The sequence below is a fragment of the Tursiops truncatus genome, chromosome 4, assembly GCF_011762595.2.
Source record: "Tursiops truncatus isolate mTurTru1 chromosome 4, mTurTru1.mat.Y, whole genome shotgun sequence".
NCBI lineage: Eukaryota > Metazoa > Chordata > Mammalia > Artiodactyla > Delphinidae > Tursiops > Tursiops truncatus.
Genome location: NC_047037.1, coordinates 104218573 through 104237487, shown reverse-complemented (window position 1 = coordinate 104237487; position 18915 = coordinate 104218573). Strand labels below are relative to the sequence as shown.

The 18915-nt window shown below is 33.6% G+C and overlaps 1 protein-coding gene across 2 annotated transcripts; it reads right to left on the bottom strand.

Moving 5' to 3' along the window:
* Positions 1-880: 880 nt before the first annotated feature.
* POU1F1 (POU class 1 homeobox 1) lies at positions 881-15666 on the bottom strand. 2 transcript variants are annotated; one of them, XM_004321204.4, is made up of 6 exons: positions 15525-15666; positions 12558-12707; positions 5188-5412; positions 2980-3144; positions 2185-2245; positions 881-1091 (listed from the first exon to the last, which is right to left on the bottom strand). In XM_004321204.4, exons 1-6 carry the CDS (start codon positions 15664-15666, stop codon positions 881-883), a joined length of 954 nt encoding a protein of 317 aa, XP_004321252.1. The 2 variants fall into 2 exon arrangements, with proteins under 2 accessions (XP_004321252.1, XP_004321253.1); XM_004321205.3 differs by having other exon boundaries at positions 12558-12629.
* Between the last annotated feature and the right edge of the window lie 3249 nt (positions 15667-18915).

The following is an 18915-nucleotide window of genomic DNA, read 5'->3' as shown; positions in this document are numbered from 1 at the left end:
TAACTTCAATGGTGTCACTTCTAAGATTTATTCCTAAATGCAAGAATAAAATGTGGTTCTTAAGTGCAAAACTTTTAGTTCAGGACTTCCCTAGTGGCGCAGTGGTTAATCCGCCTGCCAACGCAGGGGACACGGGTTCGAGCCCTGGTCCGGGAAGATCCCACATGCCGCGGAGCAACTAAACCCGTGCGCCACAACTACTGAGCCGGCGCTCTACAGTCCGCGAGCCACAACTACTGAGCCCACGTGCCACAACTACTGAAGTCTGTGCACCTAGAGCCCGTGCTCTGCAACAAGTGAAACCACTGCAACGAGAAGCCCGTGCATCACAGCAAGAATAGCCCCCACTCACCGTAACTGGAGAAAGCCTGCACACAGCAACAAAGACCCAATGCAGCCAAAAATAAATAAATAATAAAATAAATTTAAAAAAAAATTTAGTTCAAACAAACTATTAGAGCTGATGGTAAGCAGGACATCAGTTAAGGAATTTTCTAATTGGATCTTCTCTGGTGATACTCTTTATGTGACATTACTGACTAAAATATTAAAAAGCAAATACACAGCCTTTGGAAAAGGAAACTTTAAAAGACCACTCCCGTGTGTGTGTGTGTATAAAGAGAGAGGGAGAGATATATTGAGAGAGAGAATCACTGTTTTATTCCTATTAGTCTCTGGCTTAAAAAGTACAACGTGGCTTCTGAGAATAATTCATCAATATAATTTAAATTGTATTTATTTTTAAAGTAGAAAAGAAAAGCTTCTGCAAAAGTTACTGATAGGATTTTTTTGAAGCTAACCAAAAAAGGAATTTGTATTTTGGCTGGAGAAGAGAAAGGAATGAAAAATAGAAAAACTGGCTATTACACAATAGGAAATCTTATCTGCATTCAAGATGCTCCTTAGAAATAGTAAATAAACTCTGATTCAGACTTGTTTTCACCCGTTTTTCTCTCTGCCTTCGGTTGCAAAACCAAACCCTCACTACTTCTTTCTCCAGGTTCAGTTCTTCAGCCATCCGCAAGATCTCTTGAGAGGAAGGTTTATTCTGTTCTCCAAAATGTCTCTCCAGAGCGTCTTTAGCAGCAATACTGGGAGGTGGGGAGTTGACAGGAGAGAAAGGGAGATAGGATATTTTTAGGGATGTTTTTGGCAGATCAAAATTGTTAGGTTGGATTTCCTAAATATTAACATAAAAAGGAAATTTAAAGACTCTGAAAACACCTTCAAAGCTCTTCAACAAAGATAAATGTGCAGTTTGTTGAACATTTGGATGCTTGCTAGTCTTACGTAGGCTACCTATACCAGAGTCACAGGAAGAAATAAGTAGGGCAACCCAGACATTGTGTTTATCCCACTTTGTGCCACAAGAGGGCACTGACTTACTGAGAAGGAAATAATTCTGTAGGCATTTCTAAATGTCCCCAGAAATCATTTATTTACAATAAATGAAATGTTTTGTGTACAACTAACCCACTAAAACAAAAACTGTATTTTAGCAATTCCTCTGTGAGCCTCATGGAAATAACAAAAAGATCAATGAACAATCTTTCTGGCTTGAATGCAAGGAGTTACCTTGAACTTTAAGCAGCTAAAATACTGATGACTAGTTTTGTTATTTGTAATAACATAGATACCATACTGCCAGAGCAAGAATTATGTCTAAAAGGACAATAGAGGGCTTCCCTGGTGGTGCAGTGGTTGAGAGTCTGCCTGCCAATGCAGGGGACACGGGTTCGTGCCCCGGTCCGGGAAGATCCCACATGCCGTGGAGCGGCTGGGCCCGTGAGCCATGGCCGCTGAGCCTGCGCGTCCAGAGCCTGTGCTCCACAACGGGAGAGGCCACAGCAGTGAGAGGCCCGCGTACCGCAAAAAATAAAATAAAAAGGACAATAGAAACGGTCACTCTATTTAGAAGTGATTGTCCAGTTTCTGTTTTATCCAAAACTTGCAGAGTAAAACTGTTCTTGAATCAAACAATACATACTTTTCCATCAGATTTTAAATTTCCAGCTATATCTCACCAGTAATTTATTAAATGTTATGCTTTTTCACCTATCTTATTTTCTCAATTGACTCTATTCATTTTTATGTTATATTGAATCTATATTATGCTTAAATGCTCATTCCATTTGTAAAATATCTTTTTCTTCTCCAGTAACTCTTAATATCTCAAAAGTATACCTGATAGTTGTTCTCCGTTTCCTTTTTCTTTCATTTGCACCCACTTTCTCATTGTATAAAGCTGTGATGGGGAAAAGATGAATAATTACAAAAACAAAGTAAGTCTTTTTATTTTAACTATCAGATTTGGATTCAAAATTTTCTTTATAAAACAATGCAAAATAAAATTACCACACATTTTTGTTTTAAAGTTTTGCAGTCTACATCATTTTAGATTACAAGCCCTAGATTAAAATGTTAACACAGAAATAAATATTAACTTAGCAAAAACAATTGTCTTTTAAATCATATCCCTACTTTTGGTTGGAACACTTGCTCTGAATGCTCTCAAACCTTGTTCTTTATCCAGCCTTGACATTAATATAAGTAGATAATTTTATCACAATAAATTGCTCATCTAGCAATTGCTTGTGTGTGCAAATGCTCTGGCTACACTTATATTAGGTTATGAAAATGATTCATGTATAATTACTACCGTATATAGCCCAGAGGCAAAACAATCTGGATGTGTTAAAAAGAATCATGTTACCACTTCACACCTATGCCATATTGTCTAGAAGTTCTCCTTATACCGTTTATTCTCTCACAATTTACATTCCCAGTAAGCTTATTTCTACACTCGCTCTGGCCTTGCTTTTTTTAGTGTGATGAAACAAGATATTTATTTTTCACATCAAAGAGAAAAAGTAAACCCAAACCAAACTTCAAGCCTCTCACTTTAGCATTAATCCAACCAAGGGAAGGCATTGTGTTCAGGTTAGAACATCACTGAGTCTCCAGAAACAACTTTAGTACCTCCTACTTGCTCGGCTTCCTCCAGCCATTTGGATAATATTGCTTTTAGTTTGCATGCATTTTTGAAGCTGAGCTGCAGGTTTTCAAATCGGCAGATAGTCGTTTGACTGAATTCAGAGCCATGCACAGCTGCCAGGGCTTCCCCAACATTTGTTTGGGTGTATCCTGTGAAAAAACAACAAAGGCCATTAACTTGTTTTTCAAGAAGCATTCATTTTGGTCCATTATTGTACAATTTTGTGTATCTTTGTCAATTACCACTTTTAACCATATATTTGTTGGCAACTTAGAATAACAGTAAGGTTCAGTGTAGAACTGTTCAGTATTTCAAAAAAAAATTCCTTCTAGTTAATAAATTACTTTTTTAGAAGTCAAAAGAATTCAGGTAGGAACATCTGCCACTCATAATATTTAGCCAGATTGGTTAGATGTGTCATAAATGCTTTAGAAGACATTTAAAAATTCTCTCTTAATCATTTTTATTAAACATCTGATGATATATACTCAAAATCTCTAGTATATTAAATATAATGCATAAAATACATGGTGGTATATCATAAATATTTTTATCTCAACTTTAAGAGTGAAAGATTCAACATGTTGAAGATAAAACTAAGAATTGTGTTTACTTTCCCTAAAACTAAGAATTGTGTTTACTTTCCCTAAAAACATGTTTATTATGAGACTTTGATCACACAATATTTTATGTATACCTCCAAGCATATTTATGATATCATTCAGTAATGCTTCTATCTCCAGGCAAAAAGTTCTCATAGATTGTCTCAAACATTTTTAGAATACAAGTTGATATAAGCCATCAATATAGAATTTGAAACATTCACAGCAATATAAATAGCAAATTGAAAATGAATGTTATAAAGATGCCTACTGCGTGTTTATGACAAATAGTTACTACATATTAATTCAGGGCCTAAGGCTATATACCTGTATGCACAAAATGATTACATATGATGCCCATCAATAAATATCATTAAAAATTACCAGTGGCTCATTTCACAAATGCAAAAGTTTGCACCATCATTTCAATCCATTAAAAAATACATTTCATGCATTAAAATCAAGGTTAATTATTATGGTTATTTACATTAAAAACACTTTTCAATAGAAAGTGAGCAAAGGCTGAGAACAGACAGTTCACAGAAAAGGAATTACACGTGACTGTCAAACACGTGAAAGAACATCTTTCACTCTTCACTCATAATAAGAGAAATTTAAAATGAAACTACCATGAGGCACCACTTTGACCTATCTGATTTGCAAAGATCCAAAAGATTTAAGCATCTTTTTCCTTCAGCAACTATTTTTTTATTCTATGTGCCAGTCACTGTTCTAAGTGCTGAGGATATGCCCCTAAGGAGAAAACAAAAAAGAAATAAATAAACAAAGTACAAAAAACTCCTGCTTTCATGGAGCTCATATTCTGAAGGGTGGCAAAAGAGACACCTATGGTGGTAGTAAAATTTGGTACAACTTCCACAGAGACCAATTTGACATCTATCGAGATTCCAAACACACATACTCTTTGATCAGGCAATTTTGCTTTTAACACTTTCCCTTCACATGTATTTATATAGGTGCAAAATGACATTTATGAAGTTAATTATTGTGGTATTGCTTTCAGTAGCATAAGATTAAAGGCCATACAAATTCCATCAGCAGGAGACTGGTAGTATATTCACAAAATGGAAATTGGCAGATGCATTACAGAAAGCTCTCTAAAAAACTAATATTGAAAGCTCTCCAAAACAAATAAATGAAAAAAAATCTGTATGAAGAAATATATGTATCTGCTTGTATGTATATGCATAAAATACCTCTGGAAGGCCACACAACACTGATAAACAGGAAAAACAAGCAGAAGGGATATATTTCACTTATACCTTTTTAGCCTTTGAATCATACAAAGGTATCTCTTCAAATAAAATATAGGTTAAAAAGGCACTTCAAAACTTATCTCTGAAAAAGAGTACCATTAATTTAGAAATCTATGTATTTTGGCTACTAAGAATTTACAGGGAAATGAAGGTTTTTGTAGGTGTGTCATCATTCGAGTAACTTACATCCACAGTAGATATGTAGAATGAGAACTGTCTTGGACTTTTGAGCAGAGTGTAAGAGACTGAACAGTAACAGAGTAAGAATTTGCAGAGCAGGTTGTGTGCCCCACTGCTCATAACAAGCACATACCTAGCTTAATTCTTCTCACTTTAAATTCATTGGCAAACTTTTCAAGTTCCCGGATTTCTGGAGAATCCATGTCTATTGGCTCTTCAGCCAACTTGCTTTTCCGCCTGAGCTCCTGCTTGAAATCAGCGGCTGTGAGGTCCTCTGCCAGGAGAGGCTGGTGCATGGGAGGAAAGCCATGACTCAAGGTGTGGTCGGGAAACTTATAAAGACAAGGGGCTAAGCTCCCTGTAACAGCAAGAAAAGGAAAGGACCGTTTGTAATTATCCCCCATTTCTATACATGCAAGAGTTTGGCCCATAAGATTATTGTGACAGCCAGTCTCAATTCTGAAAGGTTACCTGACATTCAGTCTTCTGAAATAGAAGAGTAACTTAGTATAAATGCGATGATTTATTTTCCACCTTCCTGGGAGCAGCAAAAACAAAGATACTGCAAAGCCAAAGGGAAGAAGCAGGGACTTGCAAATAATTAAAATAGAAATAAGCAAATTTCACAGAAGTGTGAGTTTTCCATCATTTTTTTCTCTTAAAAGACATCTATTCCTGGGAATCTGAGGTTCAACTTTAACCAGAATGTACATATTCATCTCTGTTTTCTTAATTCATTGAACAAATAATCTATGATGTGTGTTATAATCAGGCACGTGGTTAAAGGCTATGCTGGGAAGTTTTCGTAGGATTGAAAAATTGATTTTACATTATTAAGAAACCCCACTGTTTTTTCAGTAAATGCTTAATTTAGTACAGGCAGGTAAAAATAAAATTATGAGAACACAAAATGCATTAATATGTTTAAATAGATTCGACGTTAACAAGCGTCAGACATTAACAAAAAGTAATTTTTAAAGTTCTATTAAAAAGTCAGCAACAAGAGTTCTTGAAAAGTATAAAATATAATGGAATCACTTCTTGACAATTATTTAGGAAGCAAAAATAAGTGGCAAGGAAGGGTGCAGTTCTAGATATGATAGGTAATCACCCATAAATGATGAAGCATTGAATCCATTTAGTGAGTTAAATAAATCACAAAAAACTAAAAGATTTAATTTTTTAATTGCTTCTAGATTTCATTCTTCATTTGGAAAGAAGAGTCTGCCTCAGTTGTGGAGCGTGGGTGAGAGGATGGTATAAGCCAAACTCCCACACATTTTATTTTTGTTTTCTTCATCAGTACTTTACATTTTTATTCACAGAGATTTAACTTTAATTTATATTAAATGACACCTGTATAACCAAGACATTTTGATGTAAATAAAATATGCAATAATTAATAATCTTTCTTATGAGTACAAATAAGTATTTAAACTAAAAATAAATGACTACAGAATACCTGCAGTAATCATTCTTAGAAACTTACTGAAAAAATACATCAAGTTTATGCTACCTATAATTTCTCTATAAATACATTCACAAGTCAGACATGAGTAATAGTGTATTTTGCCAGGATATATAAAGCTTACATTAATATATCAACACGTAATGAGCAAAGAATAGTGTAAGTCAGCAAATTGTTGGCTTATATTATTTACATGAGAATATGTAATTATATAGTGTACTCCAGTAGACTATATTACTTTTCTGAAGCAAAATACACACGCAATTGAGAAATTAAACAAAATAGCATAAAATAAATTTAGCCATTTCACAGATGTAAAAAATATACAAAAGAAACTATTCCTGTCTAGAGCAATTAATGTTACTTCTAAAAATCAAAATTATCCAGTTTTATTCTTTTTTTAATATCAATTTTTAATTTATTACATAACTCAATTTGTTAATGTTTATTACCTTTAGGGTTCATTTTTAGCTTTCTATTAGTTTTAGATTTCTGCTAGTTGAACTAAAAGAAAGGACTAATATATAAAAAAGAAAACTGATCACTTTTATTTTTACATTTACTTAATATTTATCTCAAGACTTCTTTTGTTTTGCTTTCAGAGTTGAATCTTACACATATGAAAAAATCTTCACTTCTTTCGTCATTCAGAAAGAGCAATGCTACTTAATACACTTAATGATGAAATACTCTGAGAAACAGTAAAAACAGAGACAAATCAGGCTGCTGTTTTATTTTGCATATTTAATGTATTTTAAGGCACTTTGGATCACTCATGTAATCTGTGTCAAATTATTTTTATTTCACATAAGTAATTTGTTGCGTATCGTTTACATGAGATGCAGAAAGGTCTGAATTTGTTAGCAACCTTGATCACTCTTTTCAATTTTTCTTGCTGATAATAGTTGCACTGCTACAAATCTCCATGCTGTGCTCATTTTACATTTGTCATCTTCTTATCCTTATATAAACAAATGAAGTAGAAAAGATATGTATTTTTTACCCACAATTTAAAATTTGAATGAAAACAAGTTAAATAACTCTCTCTTGGGTGCTATGATGAATTCACTACACAGTTGAAACTAGAAGTGAATTCCAATGAACATTGCAGTAAACCACATCAAAATAATCAGTCCATTTTTCAGGTAGTCTGTACTCAGGGAAATCAAATGACTTTAAGGATTTCTGCATCTTAAACATATTTGGTTACATTAAACAAACGCTTTCACACAAAAGTATTATATTTATTCAATAAAATATTGGAAGTGTGCCATCTCTATTTCTGGAAAATTTTAAAGCTAGTTTATACATTATAAATACTCTGGAGAAATGCACATTTAACAAATAAATTTGAACATGAGTCCATAAGAAGTACACAGAAAATACCATGTTCAAAAGTCTGGCATCCAGAGGAAAAAGGAAAGCACAATGTGTGACATGTTTTTATTTTCCGTTAATTGAAAGTACCCACAATTATCTACAAGGACACGGTTTTCCTGGAGCTAACCTTAAACAGAAATTCATGACAGTCACAAGCACAGCCAAACAACCTGTGGTTTCTATCATATGATCCTATATTTGGCAGAAAATGGGGAGTGATTGGTATGGTATACATGACAAGATATTTAAAATTTTTTTCTAAAGCCTGGATTATTGAAAAGTCAGATTGGGGAGGAGGAGAATAAGATACATTGAGTCCTGTGCCGCAGAAGTTTCATGAACAATTTCCAAAGCATTGCTAAAACAAAATTGTCTATAAGCCTAGAACAAGTGCACACCTAAATATCTTGGAAGTGTTTGTACATTCTTTACAGCCCAAGATGTATTTTCACACTGCAGATTAATCCACCACAGCCTTTCTGAACTGCTCTGCATGTACATCTGGGTGGCGGAGGAGGGAGAGGAACAGAGGTGAGTCTTTTAAAGCAGGTGATGGGGAGGCGATGGTCTTGCCTTGCGGGGACCTGACTCAAGGTTCTGTGATACAGGGCAGGGGGCTCTTCTGCATCACGTGGCTCAGCCAGATGCTAACTGACAACATCTCTGAGGTTATGAAGCTTTAAAAGAACAAACAGGGGAAGCAGAGGGACACAGTAAAATGCACCCACCTTGCTGTAGACTGGAACAGCAAAGTACATTTGAATATCTCCATGTCTGTTTGTTTTTTTTTTTTGTCCTCATGCATGACAACATGAAACAAATCATAAATTTGAATTGTGATTTTTTTTTCTCTTTTGTGCATTTGTACATCCTATTCATGTACAACAGGGTCATTTTCCTGGTTTTATAAATTAGGTTGATTTGGAGCATAGCCATGCCTGTTTGTTTAAATATTGCCTGTGGCTGCTTTACAATCACCGAGTTGTGTAGTTGAGACAGAGGATACAAAATTTAGGGAAAATACATAGAGTCAGTGCTACTGAAAGTCCTTTCATGATCCAGAGGCAAAAGATGGTCAGAATTACTCCTTCCCTTATTGTCAACACAACCAGAATAAGTTAGGGAAAAGTAAGACTAAATAAAAGAAAAAAATGAAACAGAAAAAAAAAAAAGACAACTTAAGAATGAAGAGATGGGCTCCAACGTAGACTATTTCTCTATGTCACTGTCAAACAGATTTCTGTTACCCTTTGCCTTAGCCCAGGTGTAAAGGGCACTTGCAGCCATACTAGTCTTTTCTCTCATTATCCACTTCTCATAAGAAAAGAACATCCATCTTCTTTATTAATTCTCCAATATCAGCTATTTTGCTTTCCTGATAAAATTCATTTTTAAGCAAGGACTCTTACAGCACATCTTGGGTGGCCATTATGTCATAACCTTGCTGGATTTAGCAATCATTACCATGTAGCTGATTTGCCCAGTTTCCACAGGACGGTGGACAAAGTACACAGCTCATTAAGCTTGTTTTCTAACTTGGACCCAGCTTTAGAAACTGGAGAAGAGACACAATGTCAGATACCCAGGAATCAGAGTTTTGAAGGGTTTTTGTTGTTATTTTGCTTTATTTTGTGTTTTTCCAGAAGAGATTTTTGAATACCATTTATAATTCCCTGTTTCCTATTATCTATACTGTAGGCTGTTGAATTATCTAAGTTCTCAGGAGAAAAGAGACAGAAGAAGAAATGTAACTGGGAATGTATCTGAAGAGAAGATCAAGGAGAAAGCCAGGTTGAGTTGGTACAAAGTTGCCACAACTCAACTCTGATAGACCTGTGGTACCCACTGCAACTTGGATATGAAGAGACTGACACTTGGAGATGCTGACTTGAACAAGGTTTGTAATTAGTTCCTGGTGTGGCTAATTCATTTCATCCAATCAGTCATTCTCTTTGGTATGCCCACACCTGGTCTATGAAGCACAGTGAATTCATCTGATGATTAGAATCCTCCCTACCAACCTTAACAAAATATTAGCTATAGCTCTTGTCTTCCGATGGGTTATTAATTTAATGAAATGCTCAAACTAAATGTAAGCATCAGAGTATAGTGACAAAATAACCGTATTCAAATAAAGCAATTTCACACCCTTTGAAATATGGTTCTTTCTGCAGCTTCGCTTTTATATGGAGTATGTGACAATGCATCTGTCTTTTTTGTTGATGATTAAACGCTTCTGTGGATTGTGTGGAAGCAGCTGATTTGATGAACGCCTTGAGACTTCTCAGAAAATTCAAATGACATTGCCAGGTTTCTCTTGTGTTTTTTATACCTTTTCTGAATTCCTGAATACTTCTGAATTCTTGTGTTTTACAACTCAATTTGTGTAGCTTCTCTGGGGATGATGGCAGAAAGGTTCAGATTCTCTGAGATCTAATCGGCCATGATGCAAAGGCTAATTACCAAATATATGTCAAAATAGTGACATTGTAACAAATTATAAAGCACACCATATTTTAATGATATCCCTCTCAAAAAATATTCAAATATAATCTCTATGCTTGCTATGGTGAATATTTCTTTCAGTGACAAAATATATTTAACTTTGTTTTAAGACTACAACAATACCTCCAAATCTTAGGGCAAGTTTTCTCGTGATTATCACCAACCCAGGCTTTGAATCATTTTAAAGGGCTTTTCCAGGGGCCTCTCCTTTTTAACTTTTAATGAGGAAGAGAGTTTGCTGAGCCTGCCAGGGAAACTTGTACCAGCACAATCTGAGCTGCCTGTGAACTCTCAGTGTGAACCTGGGCCTGTTGTCTCCAATCCTGGAAATTGGAAGGGTGTTAGATTTCTCAGGCCTGCTGTGAACTCCACAGACACTGGCCTAGATCTGGTGAGAGGGAGGTGGTAGCAAAGTCCGTCTAAAAGTATTTGGTCTGTGGCTGGTTTTATCTTTGTGCCAACCTCAATCCATTCCTGCCACTTGCTGGGTATAGAGGGAGCCTATAGTTGTACCGGCGTTCCTGGAACTTACTGTGAAGGAAGAGCAAGGCCTTTTTCCTCCAAGAAAGGGCAGCACGTGGCCATGAGCTTGTTATTTCCAGTCTCCATAATCAAAATGTGGTGGAGGCCACAGAAAGAATTCTGCGTGCACCTCTAGTGGCTAAATGCATATTATTCTATTTTATAATGAAAATAGTTCATCATCAAGGGCTGTTCTCATTAACCATGAATACTGATTAACTACTACGTATATGAATCATAAATGATCTGTTTTCAAAGAGGAAGAAAAAATATGGCTTTCTTTATTTCTTACTTATTAAAGAGAGACATTAGGATTTACAGGTAACCATTAAGAACATCAATTTTCATTTTATATAAAGGTGAGGATACTAGTTTATTCAGAATGCTGCCTAATAGAAGGTAAAAGAAGCTAATTTGTTCTGAAATATTTTATTTTAAAGTTTTAATGTTTTATTGAGTCTTAAACTGAGAAATTCTGAGAAATGAAAGGTTGGTGAACTAAATTCTTTGTTCAATTTTATTTCAAATGTATAAGCATAAATCCATATTTGATGTTTTATTACCTACTCTGGATAACAAAACACAAGAAAAGATTTCCCTAATATGTGATTTCTCTATCCAGAGTTTCTCAATATCACACAAGCGTGCACACACACACAAACACACACACTCACATTCTCCCATAGATCCTTGGTAGTTTATTGTTACCCACAGTATTTCTCTCCCTGCTGCAGAAATAAATATAAAAGATTAAGGGATACCCCCAAAAAACTTCTGTGCCCAGAAAAATTGTTTCTATGGCCATATCCTAAAATTAAGTCATGAATTTTGTAATGAGTGGATCTCTTAGGTCATATTTTCTTTTCCTTAAGAAATGTGCTATCAATATCTTCATGCAAGTGTCAATAAACAAGTAGTTTATCTTGATCTAGTGATGTTTTACTCATTCAAAGGGAAAAAAGATACGTAACTTCAACTATTTCAATCTCATCTAAGACTCAGAAGCATCTCAGACAGGGCTGCCAAAGACTCAACTATTGCTAAAGCAGCTGCAAATCACTCTTAGCCTTCAATGTCTTATTTATCTTTATGGACCAAATGGCCAGAAGAAATATTGTGGTGAGGAGAATGCTCTAGAAGTTGGTCTATCTGCTTTGGTAGCCACGTAAGATTACTGAGCACTTGAAATATGAAATACTAGTGCAACTGAGGAACTGAATTTTAAATTTGACCTTATTTTAGTTAATTTACATCTAAATTTAAATAGACACATAAGGCTAGCAGCTACCTTATTATTACTGTAGGCAAGCCCACTAATGGCATAAATAAGTGACAATGAGCAGTTTGGCAGTAGAGAATTAAAATAAAAATCACACAAAGCAAACACAAGAGTTAAGAGGCATAGCAGCTCAGAGCTGGGTAGAATAGGGGCAATCAGGTATAACTATTATGGTCTCTGAAGACATCACAGATCAGAGAACATTTCAATAAGCGGTGGTTTTACCAGCATTTCCAAGGTTAAGAGATCTGAAATTCATGATATACTCTGGTCAAGATTCCCTCAGACCCAGGAAATCCATCCAAGTGTCCCCAAACTCAATCTTATATGTAAGGACAATTTTTCTTACCTGCCATCACTCCATAGGTCGATGACTGGTTTCCATAATGACAGGAAGGAACAGAATAATGAAGTCCTGTTGCTGTGTTTCCCAATGTTGTCACCAAGAAATATGTGCACAGACATTTAGGAGTTTGGATCAAAGACAAAATAGACGGGACTGGTAAGAAAATGTACGAGGATTCAAGACACATTCATTTCATTTCAAAAGTACACGTTTAAGCTATTCTTAAAGTTATATGCCAATAATTCATTCTCATTTGGGGGCGGTTCTCTGATGAGTAGGTTAAAACTAGAGGTTGAAATTTGTCTCAAATAATGAGATCATGAATCATCAAAGTGGATTAGAGCCTTCATTAATTATATCCTGTGCTCTGTGTTGGGGTGATTGACCAGTTTGAAACTTGGCTAATCGGAAGTAGCCGAATTCTCGCAGGTTCCACTCAATATAGACATTGCAAAGAACTGACGAGAGGATACTTTCTTAAAATTCTTGTATAACATAGTATAATACTGGTCTTTTTCTGGAACAATGAATACAGAAATCAACTCCTGATCAGTCTTTACTTCTGCTTATTCACCTAACAAATTTTTTCTATCAAAGAGGAAATGGCAGAGCCACTAGCCTTTTACTGGATATAATAATAAAAAACCCCACTAAGTTCAGAGGCTTATGAAAAGCCTGTGACAATGTACGATGTATTTAGGCTGGTGTTGAAACCTTGAGGTTGTAGGTTTTCTTCATGCACACAATTAATTCAACGAGTCTAATGATGAAGCTGGTCAAAAAATAAGTTCGTTGATTGTTGAGTAACTTGAGGTTTATAAAGGTTGAACCTAGCATATAAACTTAACCTCATTTATAAATAGTTATAGGTTTCATTGAATTAATGTATATGTTGAAAGTATAAATTTGAATTACTAAACTTTTATCAAGCTTTAAAGATGAATAACAATGGACTACTGACCATAAAATCACTAGCCAACGTTTTCTTATGTATTTTATTTTCGCTTTTTTTTCATGATATCCTGAATGTAGTGGTGGATTTTCATAAATAAAGTTTTATCTTCTTGAATAATATGAGATATTATAAAGAATAGATTTAGAATCCTTTGAAAATATATGGTCTACCGATTAAAGACAAAATTTGTTCAGAACGTAAAACATATTTTCTCTAACTATAACTCAATTTTTAATATTTTAAAATATCTGCATAAATTTTCATTTTACAACTGACACAGAGAGAGAATTGAAATCATTTTACTTTATAATGATTACTATGCATTCCAAAATTAAACAAATAAACATGAAACGCATTCAATATCTAAGTGCTCTTCTCATTATAATCACTATTTTTAATTCCTTACTTAGAAAATTAGATGTATATGATTACAATTTGATGGAAAAATTATAAAAATCAATGTTATTGTTATTTAAAACACGTTAGGTCACTTTTATTGATTATGAATGTTTTTACTTCCAAGGTTTAAATACCTTTTGTCTTTCTGATGTGGGGAAGTAGTGTAAAAGGGTAGGCTAACTTACTAAATACACTATTTATTTATTTTTAAATTATTTATTTATACATAATTATTTATAATTATGTATAAATTAGTTATAAATATTTATAACTTAGTTATAAATTATTTATTTATACATTATTTACTTATTTTTAAATAAATAAATAGGGTTTTGACCTAAACTTGCTTAATTTTAACCTCAATTCCAAATTTTACTTTTATTCTAGCCAAATACTATCCACACACAGTAGATTAAGCAAACAATGCATTTTCCTTCTCATCACCAACCTATATAAATGCCTATTATGTAAAATATACAATTAGCTATGTGATGGTTGTTTAAATTTATTTATACCACACCTCTTTGATAAAAATACTTTATTACATTTTCCAAAAAATATGTTTGAGGATATTTTCATTAGTACATTTTAAATTAAATTCTGAGAATGTTTAGTATATAAAAAATCACTACATTAATAATTTTCCCAGAGTCTAAATATATGATCTCTAGATACTTTAAAATTCAGCTGAAGATTAATGCTAAACTTACGTATAAGTTTGAAAGCTGCTTAATTATAACAAAAGATAAGGCTAAAATACTTTAAATCAGCATATAAATGTATCAACTCAAATTTTGATTTTTAAATGTATAAAATTTAGTTCATATTTAGATTGCTTTTAAAACAAGTGGAAAGTGCTGTTAAACAGAAGACATTTACTCATCTCAAGACTGTTTATAAATCAACTTCAAAACACTTTGTTACTGCATAAAAAATGGACACATTAAAAAAATATACTTATTTGCTTGGTTGTGTTTGAGACAATATATTTGAATTCTCAAGTTTAATTTTCATTTAAGAAAGTTATATAAGAAAATATAAAAACTTTGAAGTCTCTTCAGAACTCAATTTTGAGAAAATTCAACTCAGTCCATGGGCTCTAAATATTATATTGCCTCTAGATTTGATTTCTGAGTTTTTAATTATGCTAAAAATTAAAGTATTTAAAGTAATACTTTAAATTAAAGTATTTAAGTAATTAAAGTATTTAAGTAATTAAAGTAATTAAGTATTTAAACACTTAATTATTTTATTCTTTGAAACCCATTGTTGTTGGTATTTGGAATCATTCAGTTGTGTTTACTGTGAGGTGTATGACTGTTTTTAGACATGGTAGTAAATGTAATCTAAAAACCAAATAAATCTCAGACTCACTGTTTACTTATATAGAAAACAGATCTCTTTTTATAATAAAACCAACAATAATAGAAATTACTACACTTACTAATATTTCTTGAAAATTTTCTTAGGCATTTTGACCTCTTCAATATCCTGAATATTTAACTTAACACCAATGAAAATAAAAGAAGCAATGAGATTCTAAACTAACAAGATTCAAAGCATCCACCCTGACATGTTAGGCCCAGCCACACGTAGACGGTTATTGGAGTCAGTACCTGTGGACATCACGTTGGTGGCGTGGTTGGAGACTGGTAGGCACTCGGCAGCGCTGTGATGCATTATCAGAGGCAGAGTTGCAGAAGACTCAGAATTCAGAGGTATAAAGGTATCAGCCGAAGTAAAAGGTTGGCAACTCATTCCCACAAAAGAGTAGAAAAATGAGGAGAAGTCTGCTCCTCAAGTCAGAGTTTTATTATATCACCATCTCAAAGGGCCGTTTCAAATCTCACTACCTGCATATATACATCAGGGAGGCTCTGAGCACCAGGAGGACGCGTGCTGGTATTTATACTGCAGGGAAATCCCTTTATACATGTTAATCGTCTTTTCCCAGGGGTATTGCTTCATCAATCTGGACAGTCTTCCTTCTTACCCAAACATAATCCATGCCCAAGTGGGGAAGCTGGTTCTTGGGTACAGACTGAAGACCAAGGAGAAATATGAAACTTTATTTAACAACTTCAGTAATTCAGACCTTTTAGAAAGGAATCAAGAGCTTAAAAAAAAAAAAGTGCCCTCAAAGAAATAACACTACAATGAATTGAAAAACACTAGGTGTGTTTTTGCTACTAACAAAATGATAAATTTATACATATGAGATATTTTTCTTTTTTTCATAACCTCATTAAATCTGAAAAATAACAAAACAAGAGAAGTACACGCTACATAATTTTAAGAAGCAGAATTTTAAAGTTTAAATTGAAAGAAGCATAAAAGACTAAATGTGAGAATGAATATATTGCCAACTAGTGATTCACACTCAATATAATTCTGAAAAACAATTGAATTTTTACTATATCACAAATAGAAAATGATAAAATATTAAATAAAATTCTAGTAATTTGTAGAGAAGATGAACATTAGTGATAGTATCTTTCCCTTGGTTTCAATTTATTCAACAAGAACATACACTTAGTGAGCTCTTACTAGATGTCAACACTATTCTAGTCACTTTCTACAGTTATGTCAGCAAATGTCACATCTTTGTGAGATCTGTACCATTCTCACTAACCTTGATTGTGCCAGAGCCTCTGATCTTTGCCATTCCACTCCAGAACCTGCCCTGGGTGCAAACTTTCCACACAAAATATATTGACATTATAAGACTATGAAAAAAATAATATACTATAAACAATTGATTCAAAGATAATTATCAGTATAATGATTTCACAATGATCATGATTTCTACATATAAATGAATGAATGCAATACTGCCTTTATTATATATACTAGGGATAATATAGGAACCAGAAGTAACCTGACAGGCAGAGATATTACTGACATAAGCAAGGACTTATGCTCCATTAGATATTTTTGAAATTTTATATTATGGAATATTTACCTTGGAATTGGTTGCTTTGTGCTAAATTTAATGTTGATATTGATGAGAATACACTTTCAAAAACTTGAAATTTGAACGCTTGTCATTAACCAGTAAATATTTTGTAGGAAAAAGATGTTATAAGGTTGCCCAAATCATGAGATATTGCCTGAAAATATTTATTGTAAAAATGACATATTTTCCATTCTGAATTCTCTTTGAAGCTCCATTTGTCTTCTCTAATGAGAGAAGAAGGTTACAGATAATCAAACGTATTTATTTTACTTTTGCAGAATTCTTGTAATTTTCAGACTTCACCTATACAAAAAAGTATTTTTTGATGTGTTTATAAAGAGAATTTTTTTATAAAGAGATTTGCTAAGAAAATTAAAAGTTTATAGGGCATCAATAATTGTAAAAATAAACTAAATGATATTTAGAGAGAATAGTACTTGAAAATTGCCCCTAATAATTTTGCTATAGTTTGAGTCATTGGAATATGTCGGTAAAGTATATGAACCAAATGATAAAGAGGAGCACTGTAAAACTTGCCTGGAAGAGCAACAAAGAACTTCACCAGTATTTGCCATCTAAAATTCTAAAATTGCAATTTTAGACATAATTTCCTTAATAATGGTTTAAAAATTTTTAACTATTTATGCTATGAAGTGGAAACCAGACTGTTACAGTTAAAACTGTGTAAAGCCAGGAAGTAGATGTTCCCATTATAATCTTTACTTAGCACTGTAAATTATTAATTTATCAGATTTTTAAATGAGTTTTTGTACACAGTTTTGCTTTTGCATAGTATTGAACTATATAGCTCTATTACAATTTAGCCATTTATTGTTGGGTGTTTGTATTGCTTTTCACTTTTATAAATAACAGTGCAATTAACTCTTTGTCCAAAATGGTTTTTTTATACGATGCATTTTTACAATTTATCTATATGATTTTTTGAATATCCCTCCTTATGATGGATTCTTAGAAGTGGGATTATGAGTTTGTCTTATGATATTTTTAAAGTTCTTGAAAACATTCTTTAATTGCTTTTCGAAGGACTTTTTTTTTTTTTTTTTTAGAGCAGTTTTAGGTTCACAGCAAAACGGAGCAGAAAGTACTAAGAGTTCCTATATGTACTCTGCTCCCACACATGCACGGTCCACCTCACATCTGCACCAGAGTGATACATTTGTTACAATTAATGAAACTGCAATGGTACATCATTATCATCCAAAGTCCACGGTTTACATTAGAGTTCACTCCTGTGTATTCAACTAGTTTGAACAAATATTTAATGACCTGTATCAACTATTGTAGCATCAAACAGGATAGTTTCACTGCTCTAAAAATCCTCCTTACTCTGCCTATTCATTCTCCCCTTCCTCCTAACCCCTGGCACCATTGATCTTTTGACTGTCTCCATAGTTTTGCCTTTTCCAGAATGCCATGTGGTTGGAATCATACAGTATATAGCTTTTTCACTTTGGCTTCTTTCACTTGGTAATATGCATGTAAGTTTCCCCCAGATCTTTTTAGGGTTTGGTAGCTCCTTTCTTTTTAGCTCTGAATAATATTGCATTGTTTGGATATACCACAGTTCATCCATTCACCTACTGAAGGACATTTTGTTACTTCTAAGTTTTGGCAATTTTGAATAAGGCTGGCGTATACACCTGTGTGCAAGATTTTGTGTGGACATAAATTTTCAGCTTCTTAGGATAAATACCAAAGAGCAAGATTGCTGGATTGTATAGTAAGAATATGTTTAGTTTTGTAAGAAACTGACAAACTGTCTTCCAAAGTGGCTGTACCATTTTGTATTCTCACCAGCAGTGAATGAGAGTTCATGTTGCTCTACATCCTCCTCAGCATTTAGTGTTGTCAGTATTTTGGATTGTGATCATTCTAGTAGGTATGCAGTAGTATTTTATTGTTTTCTTAATTTACTATTCCCTGATGGCATATGATGTTGAGCATCTTTTCATATTTATTTGCCATCTGTATATCTTCTTCAGTAAAGTGTTCAGATCGTTTGTCCATTTTTAAATTGGGTTGCTGTTTGT

Excerpts from the sequence above, each read along its gene's own strand:
- POU1F1 (XM_004321204.4), bottom strand. The coding sequence starts at position 15,666 with ATGAGTTGCCAACCTTTTACTTCGGCTGATACCTTTATACCTCTGAAT. Across the intron at positions 12,708-15,524 it reads CACCAACGTGATGTCCACAG|TCCCGTCTATTTTGTCTTTG; the intron begins GTACTGACTCCA and ends TTTTCTTACCAG. Across the intron at positions 3,145-5,187 it reads AGTGAGAAGAATTAAGCTAG|GATACACCCAAACAAATGTT; the intron begins GTATGTGCTTGT and ends GTTTTTTCACAG.